The following is a 17,356-nucleotide window of genomic DNA, read 5'->3' as shown; positions in this document are numbered from 1 at the left end:
TTGCAAGAGCTAACATCTCCATTTTACAGATCAGGAGCTTGAGGGTCAGATTTATTTAGCTTGACCTTGGTAGATATATCAATATCTAGTAGAGGGTGGAGTATAGGTAAAACCAATCTCCTTTTAACTACCTACTGGCTTCCTAAGATCTTTTAGTAAATGAGAACTAAACTTCAAGGCTACTGCTCCTCACTTTCATAACAATCATCCCCTACGATGAAAATGAATAGCTGCCAGACCAGAGAGGGTGAAAGTACAGAGGCCAGCAGAGCGGATGGTACCATCTTTAACATAGCTAGCTTAACACAGGGCCTTTCCGTCTCGCTAAAGTTCAAACGACTACAAAGCCCCAGCTGGCCCCGGACGAGCAGACACACGTGTATCCTACGCATGCGCCCAGACGGGACCTACCCGCCCCTTCGACCGGACCTCTTTAGCCAAGTCACCAACCAGCCCTCTAAATGCCCGCCCCCAAGGCTAAACCTTCGACCAATCGGGAGGCAAGAGTTTTCAGGCACGTCACTTATTTAGCATATACCCTCTCCCCGCCCCCAAGCCATGGCCCCGCCCCGTCCGAGACAGGGATTGTCGCTAAAGCACTTCGTTCTGGCATCTGATTGGCTCCTTTGCCAGCCCCGCCTCCGTCTCCTCCCGCCGCCCTCCCCTCCACGCTCCCACACTGGCGGGCGGAGCTAAGTACGCAGGCGCGGGTGCTGCCTCTCTCTTCTGGTGGCCCGCCCGCCCCCCTCCCTCTCCCTCCCCTCCCCAACCCCCTTCCCCTCCTCTCTGGGCCTGCGTGCGCGCGTCCTCCTCCTTCACGCGCCGCCGCTAGCCTAGCACTCTCGCTGGAACCTCTGGCCCGCACGTTCCCTTTGCCCTCCGGCTGCGGAGCGGGCGGGATCCTGCACCGCTGTCGCTGCAGCCCGGGCGGGCGGGGCGGCGGCAGCGGCACGCGAGCCCCGAGGAGGGAGGAGGGCCGTACCACCGTTCGCCAGCACGCGGGGGGAGCCTCTCGCCCCGCCGCAAACGCCTCGGCGACCCCGCGGGGCTGAGGCGTCGCCGCGCCCGGGAGCTTGAGCGCCGAGCCGGCCTCGACCCCGAGCTCGAAGCCCCGCGGGCAGCGCCCGCCGCCGGCCCCACCCATCCGGGCCGAGGAGGCCGCGACCATGGCTGAGATGGAGGAGCGGAGCCTGGACAACTTCTTCGCCAAGAGAGACAAGAAGAAGAAGAAGGAACGGAGCAACCGGGCGGCGAGCGCCGCGGGTTCGGCGGGCGTCGCCGGCGGGAGCAGCGGAGCCGCGGGCGCGGCGGGCGGTGGGGCGGGCGCGGGGACCCGGCCGGGCGACGGCGGGACCGCGGGCGCGGGGGCCACGGGCCCCGGGGCCGCCACCAAGGTTGTGACAAAGGTGAGGGGCCAGGGAGACTGGGAGTCGGGGCCCGGGCCGCGCGCTTGCGCCCATGTGCCCGCCCCCGCCCGCCTGCCTGCTTGCCTGCCCGGGGAAACGGCCGGGAGGGGCGGCCCGGGCCTGGCTGGCGGGCTGATGGGCGCGGAGGCTGCCACGTGACGCGGGCTTCCCACGGCGGGCCGCCTCGCGCTCCCCGCTGGACCCCCCGACAGCCCGCTCCCGACCCGCGTCGCTTGGCTCGGGCGAGGACGCAGGCTGGCGGCGGCACCCTCCCGGGGAATCGGCCCGGGTCGGAAGTGCATCTATCGAATGACGTCTACTCTGAGTAATTTAACGTTCTGATTTCAGACCAGTAGTCTGAGCTGAATTTTCTAACAATCACATTTGTGGCAGCTCTAACTGGCACGACTTGGTCTCGAAGCCCGTAAAAGAAAAGTCTCATGGCAGGATTGAGCTAGACGTTTCGTTGTGGGCTTCCTGTTGATTTCATCTGGCGTTTCCTGGTTGCTTTTAAAGTAACAGGTCTCATGAAGGAACGCGGTGGAAGTAAAGTTTACTCACGTTTGTCCTCCAGCCTAGTTGGCCTTGGGATTGAGCAAGGGCTTTGGCCAGAAAACGAGTCCACACTTTAGGTTCCAGCCGCTTGATCCCTTTTTCATAGTCTGATAGTTGTCTTAGTTGTGTTTTTACAAATAGCTTTAATTGACTAAGTGGTACCCGTTTTACAGGATGAAGATGAGTGGAAAGAATTTGAGCAAAAAGAGGTTGATTACAGCGGCCTAAGAGTTCAAGCAATGCAAATAAGGTATGGTCTGGTTACAGATGTGCTTAGATAACCCAAAGGATAGATACTGTATGTTTGGGGTTTTTTAGCCCCAAAACAGCATCACAGTACTCTTGTGTTTTAGATATGCTTATTATGACTCTAATGGATTGTGCCTATTGCTCTGATGGCAGCCCTTCTATACGCTGATCAAATTAGCTGCCAGCTCTAAAATCCTGTGAGAGCTTGCCTGCTTCAAATCTCGGTTAGGCCTTTTTGAGACAGCTAAAATGGATTTTGTGGTTTCAAAATTTTTACTTTTAATATTGGTGGGTCGAACTTAGTTTTTCTTTTTGTTTCCAAAAATAACGGGTGGTTTTCAGATCCTCTGTGACAGACAAGTTATATATGTATTCGTAATTGAAGCATAGTTAGAGGGAAATAACAGATTTTACAAACAAGCTATATATGTATTCGTAATTGAAGCATAGTTAGAGGGAAATAAAGATTTTACGTATTCACACAGTGAAACCAACTTGTGTAATTAGCACTGAGGTCAAGAAACTGAACATTACTGGTAGAGAAGAAAGCTCCCTCGTAGTCACTGTTTTCACCCCTCAAATAACCACTAACCTAACACTAGATTAATTTTCCTAGAAATTTGTGGAAATGGAATCATAGTCTAAGTACATTTTTAAAGTTCAAGAAAACAGTAATTTCTGAAAATTGGATTGGTTGGCTTAGAGGATTTGAAATTAACGTATTTTATCAAGTCCAGTCTATGGTAGTCACATGAACTTCAGATTCATGTAAATAAATGTCATGTTTTTAAGGGTCTCGTGAAGTAGAAAATCCATTGGTTTAGATTAAAAAACTCTTTATTCTGAGTTTCAAGAAATAAGTGATCCCTGGGAATTCCCTGGCAGTCCAGTGGTTAGGACTCAGCAGTCTCATTACCAGAGGCCTGGGGTTCATCCCTGGTCAGGGAGCTAAAGTCCCGCACGCTACACAGCACAGCCAAAAAAAGAAGTGAACCAGATGCACTGCCTCCCAGTTTGAAGTCTGTGATTTATATATGCCCGTGACTGCCTGGCACAGTGGAGGAAATACTTTTCCTTAACAAAATACTGTCTTTTGACCTCTCTAGATGGTAACATTTATGGTGCTAAATAACTTATTAAAAAACCAGGGCTAACTTTTATGACATTTGTTGGATACTTACCGCAACTAGGTATTCATGTCCTAGGTTCTTTCACGTCGCTGTGTGAGCTTAAGCAAAGTGAAACCTGATTGACAGTGGGAAACTTTTAGGAAATGCAGCTTCCCCACATGTGAAATACCTTCCGTGTTGGTGTGAAGTAGAGGTGATTAGACTGGAGGTTTATTCCCAGCCACTTCTTGGCTTTCTTTGTGTGTTAGATGTTTTTTGTTTTTGTTTTTTCTTTCTTTTTTTGGTTGTGTTGGGTCTTTGTTGCTGTGCATGGGCTTTCTCTAGTTGCCGCAAGGGCTACTCTTCATTGCGTTGCGCGGGCTTCTCATTGCCGTGGCTTCTCTTGTTGCAGAGCATGGGCTCTAGGCACATGGGCTTCAGTAGTTGCAGCACACAGGCTCAGTAGTTGTGGCACACGGGCCCTAGAGTGCACGGGCTTCAGTAGTTGCAGTGCACGGGCTTGGTTGCTCCGCGGCATGTGGGATCTTCCTGGACCAGGGATCAAACCCATGTCCTCTGCATTGGCAGGAGGATTCTTAACCACTGCGCCACCAGGGAAGTCCCAACGTTAGATGTTTTTGAAGAGACATAGTTTAGAAAATATCCGTTTTCTTTCTCCTAGGGCTTGACTTTTAAAAATGGGGAGGTAGGGATGTGGAATTATTAACAGCCATTTGTGATAGTGGAACTGCCTGTGTGTTTGGTTCCTGTGTTCTGTTGTAGAATAAGGCTCTTGCTCTGCCTTTTCTGACTGCAGGCCCTAGACTGCATGTTCTCGAAGACTCAGACTTACTGAGCAATAGCAGCCCTTTCTGAGGGAAAGGTTTCAAGTTCATTGAATGCTAGAAGTTCATGAGGATATTTAAACTGCACCTATTTTTGTCATTGAATATATATCCCATATCCATTCAAGGTTATTTTTTCTTCATTTTTGGCTACTCCCGAGGTGGTGAAACATTTCTAAAATCACTTATATCCTTCACCTTTGCCAGGGGCATAAGTAAATCTCGGCTACTATGAGCATTAAGGTCTGCTTGACCTGAAGTAGACCAGCTTTTTTGTACTGCATTTTTCATTATTTAGCATCTAGTCATTGCCCCTAAGTGGCCATCCAGAGATCTTTCTCTTACCTGCTAACATTGAGAAACATACCTTCTTCAGGAAGCTGTTTTTGTGGATTCTCAGTCACTGTGGAGTCTGGGGTCTATCTCCATTGCCTTCATAAATCAACAGAGGGGAATCTAATGGCTTCCAGGGAAGGCTTGAGAGTGAGAAGCCATCAGAGGGTTAATAAAAATGACAAAAACTTTCACTTTATACAGCTGACCCTTGAACAACATGGGTTTGAACTGCATGGGTCCACTTATATGCAGATATTTTTCAATAGTAAATGCTGTATTACACGACCTGCAGTTGGTTGAATCTACCCATACGGAGGAACCGCAGATGAGGCATGTTAACACCCCTGTTGTTCAAGGGTCAACCATGTACTGAATATCTTTATAAACTTTGTATTAAATGTTCTTGACATTGAAACTCAGTAGGAGTGGGAGTCTACAAGGAAAGACGCATTGGTTCAATAGAATGGGAAGTAGGTTACTCACACAAATAGGATATAGTTGATAATGTAGCAAAAACATGGACTTTAGGGAAAAACAAACCTGGGCTTGCATTTTAGCCCTGCTGCTTATGTGTGACCTTGGGCGAGTTACTTTACTTGTGAATGTTATCTGCAAAATTGAGATGACTACTCAGGATTTTTGTGAGGATTTTGAACAGGATGTTCATAATATATCCACTTGGTTAATGTTAATCAACCTCTATTTAGTGGGTAAATTAGAATGTCTTACTCTTGAGAATTTCTCTGCTATTTAACCATGAGGCACCCGCTTTATGATACCAATATTTGAGGAGAAGGGGTAGTGGAGGCACATAATATTATCATGACTAAAGTCCTACTCTGGTGAGTCAGTTCACTATGGACTTAATAGAAGAACATGACATGTTCAGGTTGGCATTAGTATAACCATACAAAGAGAAATCCTTCTCAGAGTTGCTGGAGATCTTGAATGATTGTCTTTTATGACTTGGTCTTACCTTTTGGGCAGAAGCCCTTAAAAGGGGAGAGAAATGAGATCTCTCCTCTAGGATTGGAGGGGGGTGGTCATGCCTTTAGTTTGTTACCTTTTCTATCCGTGAGAGAGACAGCCTTGCTATTTCAGTATGAAACAAGGGAAAATGAAACTTTGAAGTTGACTTAAAAATGTCTTGAAATTCTCCATCTATAGTCTTAATTTTTTTTCTTCCAACTTATTGTGTTGAAAAATTACAAACCTGAGAAAAGTTGCAAGAATAGTAGAATAAGTACCCTTATGCTCTTGCCGGAGATCTACAAATCATTTTTGCCCACACTTACTTTCTCTTTAGTTAGCTGCATACAGTCTTAAAAGTTCTTGGCACTAGTCCTCGTAGTAAGTTAGCATGCTGGACGTTTGTTGAAGATGAGTGTGCAATTGAAAGGGGGTAGGTTTTCAGCAGCAGCAAGCATACTGTATTAATGTCCTAGCTCACATTTACCCATTAGCTCAAGATTTAAGTACCAAGAGTATTATGAGGTCATGTGTCAAGTTTTGTGTCTAAGTTAATAAATCTTATTCAAGATCACATCGTTGTTTACAGACAAGTTCTGAGAGGGAAGCCATTGAGATGGTGATAAAAGAAGGGGCCTACTGCTTGAGCTTAGATTATTGGTTGATAGTAGGACCTATAGGCCTTTCCCATCTTTAAAATGGATTTGAGGAAGAAAGATTTCATTTACTACTTATTACTAAATGGTGAGCATTTGTCATGTTTCAGTAAAAAATTGAGTCCTTGGAGCCCAGTGGTTTTCTAAGAATCTTAAGATCTAGACTTTTAAACCCATTAGGTAGAGCTGGTTAAGTTGTCCTTTGAAGAGAAGGAATTATTCCAGCATCCAAGCTGGATTCGTTGTAGCAAATAGTTGTGGGACTGCTGAGTCCTGGATATTGGGCGTCGACCGCTGGGTCTCGGAGTTGTAAAAAAAAATAACTCATGCTCTACTGAACCCTAGTAGATCATTTCAGTGATGTGTCGGGGCCGTGGAGTCCAGGAGAGACGCTTAGGTCTGCCGTGAACGGGTCAAGAAAGAGTCCTTGGATGAAATACAGTGACATTTTAAGCTGCCAGCCATGGCACATCAGGCCATTTCTGTCCCCCCAGTTTACGGTTGTAACAGTGGTTGGATAATAGGGTTAAACCAGTGGAGCTGCCCAGCATTCGGCTAAAGTGCAGTCAAGTCCGGATTTTGTTTTAGCTGCTTTTGGGGAAGGGGGAGTTAGGATACATAAATTCTCCTGTAATGTCCCTTGAGATAAGGAGGTAAGAATGTTCTTTTCTTTATAAATACACTACTGTAGAATGTATGATCCTAATCAATCTTACTAAAAAAAAGTGAATTTCTCAAATCTCAAAATAGGGAAAATTTTTGTTTCATATTTTAGAGCTATAAAGAGAGTGAAATGAAGTAATAGGCAACCTGAAAGAATATGGGCTCTGGAGTCCCACTGACTTGGCTCTGCTACATTGTAGCCCTGGTGAAAGTACTTAAGTATCTGAGTATCAGTCTCCTCATATGTACAATGGGTCTTCTCCCCGCCTTAGTGTTCTTTCGATTTTTAACTTTGTAAAGTGGGTACAACACTGCCTGGCATAGTAGATGCTCAGTAAATATTCCTTTTTGTAGCATTATCATTCCCCCTACCCCAAAATAGTGCCTTACAGACTAATGCATATTTAAGACAGTATACTTTGGATTGTGATAATGAATTTACAGTAACATTGTAGTTTTTATTTTTATTTTATTTACTTATTTATTTTTTAAGCATTGTAGTTTTTAAAACATCAAATTTAGCTGATGAGGCGTTGTATATTATATTTGGGTCAAACGCCAAATTTTAGCCTAGTTGTCTTCAGTGGAAATAATTCTTTGCAACATGTTTTTTGTTCTTTGGCATCTGGAGGTTTGACATTTTCTGGAATATGTAAATATGAAAGAGTAGTAGGCTATTATTTCTATCCTGCCATTGTTACTATAGCACTTTGACAAGGCTCTTAGCATCTCTGGGTCTTATTTCCCCTCTGTTGGATGAAGTGTCTTGACTAGACAATTTCCAATGTTTAGTTTAGCTGATATTTCAGAATCTTACGAAACAAAATACTAAGTTGTCTTGTGCCTATTATCAATATACAATCCCTCTAATTAAAACAGATCACTCTTATTTTCTAGTGATAGTTTGTAATCTAGAGGTATTTTAGATTTGTGATTTTTTTAAATTCATTTCTTCACTTGTCTCTGAGGGTGAAAAGGTGATGAACACTAGACAGTAAAGGAATCTTCTTTTCTTTGAGACTCTCAGCATTCTATCAGACCAAATTGGAGTTTTTCTTCGAAATTTATTTTTTTGCAGATTAGGAAAAACAATGTTTTTGTTCTTTAGAACATTTGAAGAGTATAACAGCATAAAGAAATATGCAAGAATTATTCATAATCCCTTCTGCTTAGGGATAATCAGTGTTAAAATTTTTTTGGTTTTCAGTTTATTGCAAGCTGATAATTCTGGAGTTTAAATATTAAAATAATTTCAGGGAAAAGCTATTTTAATGCAGTGCATTGTTGAAATTAACCATTTCTAAATGTAATTGACCAAATGAAAGCTATCACAGTTTGGGGATATAAGAGTAAAAGTGCCATGAAGTCACTTAAATCTTTGTGGGGATCTTATCACCCTGTCTGGCATGGATTGGGTTGCTGTGACATTGCTAACTACGTAGTCAATTATAGCTAGGTGAGTAACACCTGTGCTTTTACTAATGGACCAAGCAAATTACATTTTAGTGTAATTACAGAGTTGTGGCTTCAGAGGTGGGTAACTTTTTAAAAAAAAACTTCTTTTGGGACAATTTTGATATTTGGATACCACTGTTAGACTCCTGGATAAATTATGACTTTCATACTCTTACCTGATCATTCTACTTAAAAGCTTTAGGAAGCAAGGTCATACTGCTTAGTGTCCATTTTAAAAGAACATGTTTTCATGTTGCTTTTTTTTTTTTAATGAAAACTATGTTTTTTCTTATTGTAAAGGTGGTATATGTGGTGCTTATATGAAAACTCAAATACTAAAATGCTGGAGAGGGTGTGGAGAAAAGGGAACCCTCTTGCACTGTTGGTGGGAATTAATACAGCCACTATGGAGAACAGTATGGAGGTTCCTTAAAAAACTAAAAATAGAACTACTGTATGACCCAGCAATCCCACTACTGGGCATATACCCTGAGAAAACCATAATTCAAAAAGAGTCATGTACCACAATGTTCATTGCAGCTCTATTTACAGTAGCCAGGACATGGGAGCAACCTAAGTGTGCATCAACAGGTGAATGGATAAAGAAGATGTGGCATACATATACAATGGAATATTACTCAGCCATAAAAAGAAACGAAATTGAGTTATTTGTAGTGAGGTAGATGGACCTAGAGACTGTCAAACAGAGTGAAGTAAGTCAGAAAGAGAAAAATAAGTACTGTATGCTAACACATATATCTGGAATCTAAAAAAAAAAAAAAAAAAAAAAAAGTTCTGAAGACCCTAGGGGCAGGACAAGAATAAAGACACAGATGTAGAGAATGGACTTGAGAACACGGGGATGGGGAAGGGTAAGCTGGGACGAAGTGAGAGAGTGGCGTGGACATATATACACTACCAAATGTAAAATAGATAGCTAGTGGGAAGCAGCCGTATAGCACAGGGAGATCAGCTCGGTGCTTTGAGACCACCTAGAGGGGTGGGATAGGGAGGGTGGGAGGGAGACGCAAGAGGGAGGGGATATGGGAACATATGTATATGTATAGCTGATTCACTTTGTTATAAAGCAGAAACTAACACACCATTGTAAAGCAATTATACTCCAATAAAGATGTTTTAAAAATAATTAATAAATAAATAAAAAGCATGTAATACCAAATGCTTACGGCACTTACCATGTGCCAGGCACTGTTCTCAGTGCTTTATGTCTGTTAGTCAATCTTCATAATGGGGCTGTTACCCCCTTTTTACACAAGGAGACTGAGGCATACAGAAGTTAGATGCCGTACTTAGTCTTCCTGGCTAGTAAATGGCGGAGCCTGGATGTATTGAACCAGGCAGTTTGGCTTTAAAATCTGCTCATAACTGCTTGCTCCATGAAGAGAATAAAGTCATGCATTCTAGCACCCACTTTTTAACATTTACCCAAGAAATCATTCTAGTTGTCTTTCTACCTATATTAGGTGCATAGATTTTTAGTATTGATACATTGTTGGTTTATGTGACATTATTACTTCCATGTTAGTGTAGGCCTAACATCATTTTAAATGGCTCCATGGGATTCTATTATGTATTAGCAAAAAGGAAGACTGAAGGCTGGCTTAGCCATACTCCCCACGCTTTTTTCCTCTCAAACTATAGTCTTTAGTAAAATCATGCTCTAAATGCAGATTGAAATAAGTTTGTTCCCTTGTCCGCTTTCTGTTGCCACCCTAGGCCTCTAAATTCTGGAATCATCTCTGGTTGGTGGGCAATATGTGATGGTACTATTATATGAGTGTCTTTAAAGAAGACCATTAGCTATTCAAGAAATTTGTTATATAGCCAGGACTTATTTTAATAGACATGGAAAGAAAGCACCCTTAGATGTCATTTTGCAGAAACCAGGATATGCCCTGATGTTCCCAAGGTCACAGTCAGGGTGGGAGTCATATATACATTGTTATGGCCATTGTCATGGATCAGATATCAAAAGGAGAAGATGTCTGAAAGAGTGGAAGGCCAGGGACAGAGCTTTAGGCAGCAGCATGTAGCTTTTTGTTTTTTTTCTTTTTGTTGCGTTGGGTCTTCACAGCTGTGCACGGGTTTTCTCTTTGTTGCAGTGCACAGGCATCTCATTGCATTGGCTTCTTGTTGAGGGGCATGGGCTCTAGGCACACGGGCTTCAGTAGTTGCAGCATGCAGGTTCAGTAGTTGCAGCACGTGAGCCCTAGAGCATGGGGGCTTCAGTAGTTGAGGCACATGGGCTCAGTAGTTGCAGTGCGTGGGCTTCAGTAGTTATGGCACACGGGCTTAGTTCCTCCGCGGCATGTGGGATCTTCCTGGACCAGGGATTGAACCCGTGTCCCCTGCATTGGCAGGCGGATTCTTAACCACTGCTCCACCAGGGAAGTCCTGCAGCCTGTTTCTTTAATAGAGGAAAGGACAGATTGATGACAGAGATTGATAAGCTGAAGACCTAGGAAACACCACCACTGTCATGGAAAGTAATCCAGGGAGAAGGTTGGTGGTCTGTGCCAGGTGCATCATCTTCAAGGGCAAAGAGTTGCAAAAAGGAAGTTTGATTTGGCAGTTATCTTTGTGCTGTCAAGCCAGCGGTATAGAGAGGCAAGATATATGTACTTGATAATTTAGCACATTCAGGCTTACATAAAATAGTAATAAGTAATCCAACACAAGGAGAAATAATCAAAGATACCTTGCAGAGATCACAGACTTCTGACTCAAGTCAATTCAAGAATAAAGAAATAGGGACTTGCCTGGCAGCCCAGTGGTTAAGAATTTGCCTTCCAATGCAGGAGCTGTGGGTTCAGTCCCTGGTCGTGGAGCTAAGATACCACATGCCTTGTGGCCAAAAAACCAAGAAAACATAAAACAGAAGCAATATTGTAACAAATTCAGTAAAGACATTAAAAATGGTCCACATCAAATCTTAAAAAATTAAAAATGGGAATTAAATAGAACAGTTCAGTCAGTCTTTGAATGGTATGTTACCACTGAGGATATATTTTGCATTTATAATCACTAGTGAGCCAAAGACTGAGTTCTTGTATTCTCTTCTTTAAATGGGTGACACGTCTCTGATGTTAGGGACCAGTTCTATATATTTCCTATGTCTAGACAGTAGAGACTGACACTAATAAAGTATGAAGCACTGATGTAAATACTGAATGCTAACTTGTTTTCCTCTGTTGGAATGTGAATTAATTTTGAGAGTATTTTTTTACATGTACTAAAGGATTAGCAAATGAAATTATACAACTTTTAAAACCCATTCATTTGATCACTAAAAATATGCTTACCATAAGTGCCTGTTTGTACACTTTGGTCTTAGAAAAAAATCAAGTAATTGTACTTTTAATCTTTCAAGTTGCCCTTTTCTCTACATTTCAGGCTAGATTGACCTCTCTTCCCTCCCTTATTAGGGGCTGCTATAAATAATCAACACAGATTGTTAAAAGCCTGACATGTCAGTATAAATATTTCTAGATGTTCTTGAGTGTATGGAGTTTGCAAAAAGGGAAACGGAGACTGTCAGACAGAGAGGTTTTCTGAACCTTTTTCCAGCAGTGAATCCTTTTACATGAAGTCCTAATGCATAAAATAGATAAATTCCCTAATTCTTCCTCTTTTTTTTAAAACAAGTGAGGCGTTTGGGCTTGAAGAGGTTAAGTACCTTCTCCAGAATCACAGATCGTTATTGATAGAATTAAGGATGTGGACTGACAGTTTTCCTGGTGTTTCTGTAATTGAATTCATTTGTTTATTTTCCAATAGTGAAAAGGAAGAAGATGAAAATGAAAAAAGAGAAGATCCAGGTGATAACTGGGAAGAAGGCGGAGGAGGTGGTGGTGGTGTAGAAAAATCTTCAGGTCCCTGGAATAAAACAGCTCCGGTACAAGCACCTCCTGCTCCAGTAGTTGGTAATCTTCATATTTCATTTTCATGAAGATGTCTCTTTGTGTATAATTTTATATGCAGTCAGCTTTCAACTAAATGCATGCTTGCACTGGGTGAGTAGGGTCTTTCCATTCCTAGGAGAGAGATTTGTGCCTGATCTAAAGACTTTCATATCCTCAATAAAGAAATTTGGAAGTTAAGGCTGTAGGCTGCTTAAATCTTACTGCAGTCCTATAGCTTGCCAGATTTACATGTTTAAGCATTTTTTTTTCAATGTTTGACGGCTGACTAAGGAATATTGGGTACCTGTGTCTTTTTTTTTTCCATTCCCCATTTTACTCTGTCTGAAGAATGAATTCTCAGAAGGGTGGATTTTATGACTCCCGAGAGGATGAAAAGTGCTTCTTGGGTCGGGGGAGAGTGGGAATGGTAAAGAAATCTTAGATCTTACAGTGGTTTGTGGCCCATCAGAGGGCCAGGGTATGTAAACATGTGTACAGTGTATCTGTGGTATTAACATTTTTTGCTTGGGGCATGGGGATGGTACTATTTAGGAGAAAGTTGTCTAAAAGTCTCTTTTAGGAAAGCAATAAAGAAAAAAATTTGAGAAATAATGCTCTAATGTATACCCATTTTATACAGAATAATATAAAGAATAACAAATCACCCCAAATGTTACTGTCCAAAGATCACAGATTACTACCATGCATAGTTTTTGCATGTTTCTTTCTAGCTGCATTACACTTGAGCTAATAAATCATGTAGAGATGTTCATTTGAAAGGAAGCTTTTGATAACTAGAAAACGTGTAAAACACTGAATTCATGTTTAGGATCTGGGGGCGAATGGTATGTAAGAAAAGCTGGAAGGCTGTGTCCCCAAAATCTTGGTCATGGTACAAGACTTTGGGCTGCTTAATTTTTTTCTCCTGTTTTATTAGAAAATAAAAAATTCATTGATGATGTAAAAGTGGTCATACTTTGAAAGGTAGTCCCTGATGAGGCCTGTCTCCCAGGACCAGCAGATTCCTTTCCCACTTCCAATAAGTTGATTTAATAGAACTCATTTACATAGATAATTAAAATTGTACATGGAAGAGAAATTGGAAGACTACTTTTACCCTAGAAAAATAGGCCTTTGCTTTTGGACATTTCCTTAGATAACTTTTCTTCTGTTGTTCAGAGACCCTTAATGTAAGTATTGTTTTTTTCCATAACTTTTTAAAATTATCAGGAATTCAGGAGTAGCTTATTAAACCACCAAGCACTTGAATAGTTTCTCTAAACTGTTTTGAAATGTTAGTTACAGAACCCCCAGAACCGACAATGACTAGTGGTGTGTATAGGCCTCCTGGGGCCAGGTTGACCACAACAAGGAAAGCACCCCAAGGACCACCAGAAATCTACAGTGATACACAGTTCCCATCCCTGCAGTCCACTGCCAAGCATGTAGAAAGCCGGAAGTAAGTATTCTCAATATTGTGGTTTGGAGCCCTGTCCTTTGGCCAGGGAGTGGGGTATTTGGGATTTGAAAACCCAAGCTGCAGCTGAGAGGCAACTGAGAATTAAGGTGGGATTTGTATGCCCAGGACTGGGGGGAGAAGGGGGGAAGGACCGGGATGGGGGGGCGAGAGGAAAGAGCACCAAAGACAGACTTCGTCTGCAAGTGTCCCTTATCCCTAGTCTATGTCCTTCTGTAGCCATGACAAGTCTCACCCAGTGAGAATTCTTAATAAATATTAAGTACATTATTGCTGCTTCTATGTTCCTTGTAATATAGAAACTAGAAAAGTCAGCAATATTTCATTATATTCCCAGTTAATGTGAGTCGATGAAAGATGTTGGCATATATAAATCTAATATTACAAATAATCTTATTTCAGCAGGTACTTAAAATGAATGCTACCTGGAGTTAAATGACCACATATGGCACATCCACATCTTATTTAGGGACATGAATTTTTTACAGAGTAAAATGGGAAGAAATGTAAATGACCTCAGATGGAAATTTTTCGGGGTGGCTTTTAAATTAAATCCCAGCGCTTTTGCCTCTTTGAGAGCACAGCTGGCTTGAACTTACACCTGTACTTGGCTTGTTCCTCTGTTCCGTCCTCCACGGGAGGCAGGGATTCACCACACTCCCCTTTATCTGACCCACTCCCATAAAGTAGATGTGTGGAGAGTCCTCTGAATAACGAGTAGAACTTTACTTGAATGAGGAAATTGTTGTTCTTACTTTATGCATAAAGAAAGAGATGTGTATTGTCTGTTATTTGCTAAGAGTAACCGTGAGTCTTAGAAGGAATCACCATGTCATTAGACAGCTTTTTAACTTTCCAGTTGTCTTGAAGTTGGTCCCCAAGTAGGTTTTCAGTTAATAGTATTCAGTAGATTTGCTACCACAGAAAATAGGACCCTGGAGCTTCAGTACAGTATTCTGTACTTCCTGTTCAAGTGAAGCCTGAAAAATGGTTTTGGTAAAAAGGATTTATATACCAGTTTCCCCCTCCTGTCCCATCCTCAAGATTTCTCTAAGGGGTGGCTTTTTTTTAAATTCAAGGAAGGATATTTTCAAAACAACCTAGTGAAGAAGAAATATTTACTGATTACATTTCTTTTCCCTTAGGGATAAAGAAATGGAGAAGAGCTTTGAAGTAGTAAGACACAAAACTAGAGGTAGGGATGAGGTTTCAAAAAACCAGGCCCTTAAACTTCAGCTAGACAACCAGTATGCTGTGCTTGAGAATCAGAAAAGCAGCCACACACAGTACAATTAAGGAATGGTGTTTGCTAACCCTTCTAAGGTAACTAGACCACAGCTAACCACCACGGACAGCCATCATCATCTGATCTCTGCTGGATCTACAACTGATGCAGACTACTCAGTATACGGGACCGGCCCTATTGCACTATGGAAGTTTAAAGTATCACAACTGCTCTTTATGTGTATTGGATTTAGGGGGATTTTCATTGTTAAATAAATGTGTGAACTAGATTCAGCAGTGTTCTTTCAGAGTTACTCTGCAAATACAAAAAAATCAAAAACTGCAGCCAGTGGTCATTTCAAAATCTTTTTATGTTCAGATACTGAGCCTTCGTAAGGGTTGACTACCTCAGATTTGCTGCACTCATTGTGGACTTCATGTGGATCACAACTTCTGGATAAGAAGGTTACAGCTTTTAAGTGTCGATGTGAAACTTGAAACCAGCTCTACTGGATTCCTATCAGAAATCCTGCAGAAAGTCAGCCATCTGGGTTCTGATCTGCTGTAAAAGATGAAGATTTAAGTGACCTTAATTAACCTGTCCTGTGCCCCATTCATAAGGAACACTGTAGTGGGTATTAGACTTCCTGGAACATGCCGCTCTCAAAAGAACTGATGTGTTCAGATTGTCTGTGTAGGGCTGTGATTTATAATTTAAACTTTGAGTTGTATTCTGAGGTAACCACAAATTAAATTCAACCAAACTCGGGTCACCAAGTGGGAAAAGGGGTGTGTGTGGGGGAATAATCTTATTTTTTTTAGTAATTTTTTATTTGGGTAGTGCTTTTTCTGTGTTCCATATTAAGGCTTTTTTTTTTTTTTTCTTTGACTTGGAATAGTTCTTTGACAGAGCATATTGCTTGACTAAGTAACCTGAAATATGCATTGGAATTGTGAAACGTCTCATGCATTTGCCAATCCCTAGAGCAGGACCAGATGGCCTTTGATATAAAGGGCAGTAGATGCAGGGGCTCTACTTCAGGTGCTGTTAAAGCTTCCTCTCATCAGGTCTAAGTTGTATAGTAAACTGGTGGAAAGAGTATATTTTCTGCTCAGGCCAAGGGAATCACAGATGTGTCCTTATAAATTCAAAGCAGTGAGAGCAGCACCTCAACCTAAAACCCACTGAAGTTTCATGGATCTTGCATGATCTCTGACAATTCCAGATGCACTTGTACCCAAACGTTTAGGGTATTAGACGCAGTGATTGTCCCAGCCTAGCTCTGTCATCAACCTCTTGGTGTGTCCTTTTACGTTGTTCATTTGGAGAGTCAGGGGCGAAAGACAGGTGATGTAGCACTTCTGTTTTTAATGATTACAGCTTAAACTATCCAGTAATTTTTAGTCCTGGGAAAGGCCATCAGGACGCTCCCCAGGATTACTGAAAAGTCCTTCCATCTAATGAGATAGTCTGGTAATTTCCTAGTTTTGTATCTTCGGTTCAATAGAAATATTTCAAAGTGGCATGTGACCACTTGATGCAGAGTCTGGGTTTCTCTATAATAAAATCCCTTTGCCAAATGTAGGAGTTGCAGACGTGCTACTGGCAAGAGTGAAGCAAATGGGTGAGTAAAACTATCCTGATGTGGGAGCATTTTCCTGGAGGAGTTCAGTCTTCATAAGTGTCAGTGCAGGAATCGCACTCCTAGGAGTGTTACAGAGTCATCTGCTGTCAGATGCGAACCATATCTGGGCAGTAATGGTATTGTTTGAAGTGGCAGGCAGGATGCCTACGTTCTGGTGTACTTGGGTGAGTAGCTGAGCCAGCCAAGGAGAGGTTGGATGAGTGAGAAAGGACTCTTGGTTCATCTGAAGACTTCATATGAGAACCAAAAATCTTTTAACAAATAACCTCTTGGACCCTGAGCCACATATTTCCCCTAAAAAGTATGCATTTTTTTCCAGCAAAATTTCGTTGGGGTTTATGTTATTGAGGAATGAACTGAGATGAATATGTGGAACTGTTACTTAATGGCATAGAAATCTGAAGACCTGCAGGAGATTTAAAAATTCCAACCCTTGTTATAACTTTTTAAAAGATTGTGAAATTATCAAAATGCACATGAATCAAGTTTTAATATGCTGTATGATGGGTGGATGAGGCTGTCCATTGTACCATTTCTTTCTTTGAATTCTCAGGCATGGTTTGGCAGTGGAAAAACTCTGTTAACATTAACAAATTCAATAAAAAGTAAATATGTAGATTTTGGAGTCTGGTGGTTTTTACTCTTAACTGGTAACTGATTATCTTTGAAAATGGAGAATTGATGACATTCCTCCTTTGCTCTAGGAGGCTGATAATGTCATCTCGAGTGACCTTTCCATTTGAGAAATGTCTGTAGAGTACTCTTAATGTTAAAACCAGACCTGGAATGAAATTGGCTGTGAACCTGTGATGAATATTCTTTTCCAGAGATAAACATTGAAAT

The 17,356-nt window shown here is 41.9% G+C and overlaps 1 protein-coding gene across 5 annotated transcripts; it reads left to right on the top strand.

Annotated features, from left to right (window-relative positions):
• The first annotated feature begins 769 nt into the window (after positions 1–769).
• CDV3 (CDV3 homolog) lies at positions 770–17,131 on the top strand. 5 transcript variants are annotated; one of them, XM_060099688.1, is made up of 5 exons: positions 770–1,406; positions 2,135–2,211; positions 12,042–12,187; positions 13,472–13,625; positions 14,789–17,131. In XM_060099688.1, exons 1-5 carry the CDS (start codon positions 1,167–1,169, stop codon positions 14,937–14,939), a joined length of 768 nt encoding a protein of 255 aa, XP_059955671.1. In that variant the 5' UTR covers positions 770–1,166; the 3' UTR covers positions 14,940–17,131. The 5 variants fall into 5 exon arrangements, with proteins under 5 accessions (XP_059955671.1, XP_059955674.1, XP_059955672.1 ...); XM_060099691.1 differs by having other exon boundaries at positions 773–1,406; positions 13,466–13,625; positions 14,967–17,131; XM_060099689.1 differs by lacking the exon at positions 14,789–17,131 and adding an exon at positions 14,046–14,766 and having other exon boundaries at positions 773–1,406; positions 13,466–13,625.
• Positions 17,132–17,356: the final 225 nt, after the last annotated feature.

The sequence above is a fragment of the Mesoplodon densirostris genome, chromosome 5 (genome assembly GCF_025265405.1).
Source record: "Mesoplodon densirostris isolate mMesDen1 chromosome 5, mMesDen1 primary haplotype, whole genome shotgun sequence".
Lineage (NCBI taxonomy): Eukaryota > Metazoa > Chordata > Mammalia > Artiodactyla > Ziphiidae > Mesoplodon > Mesoplodon densirostris.
The sequence above is the reverse complement of the archived record's forward strand: the minus strand, read 5'-3'. Positions and strand labels throughout refer to the sequence as shown.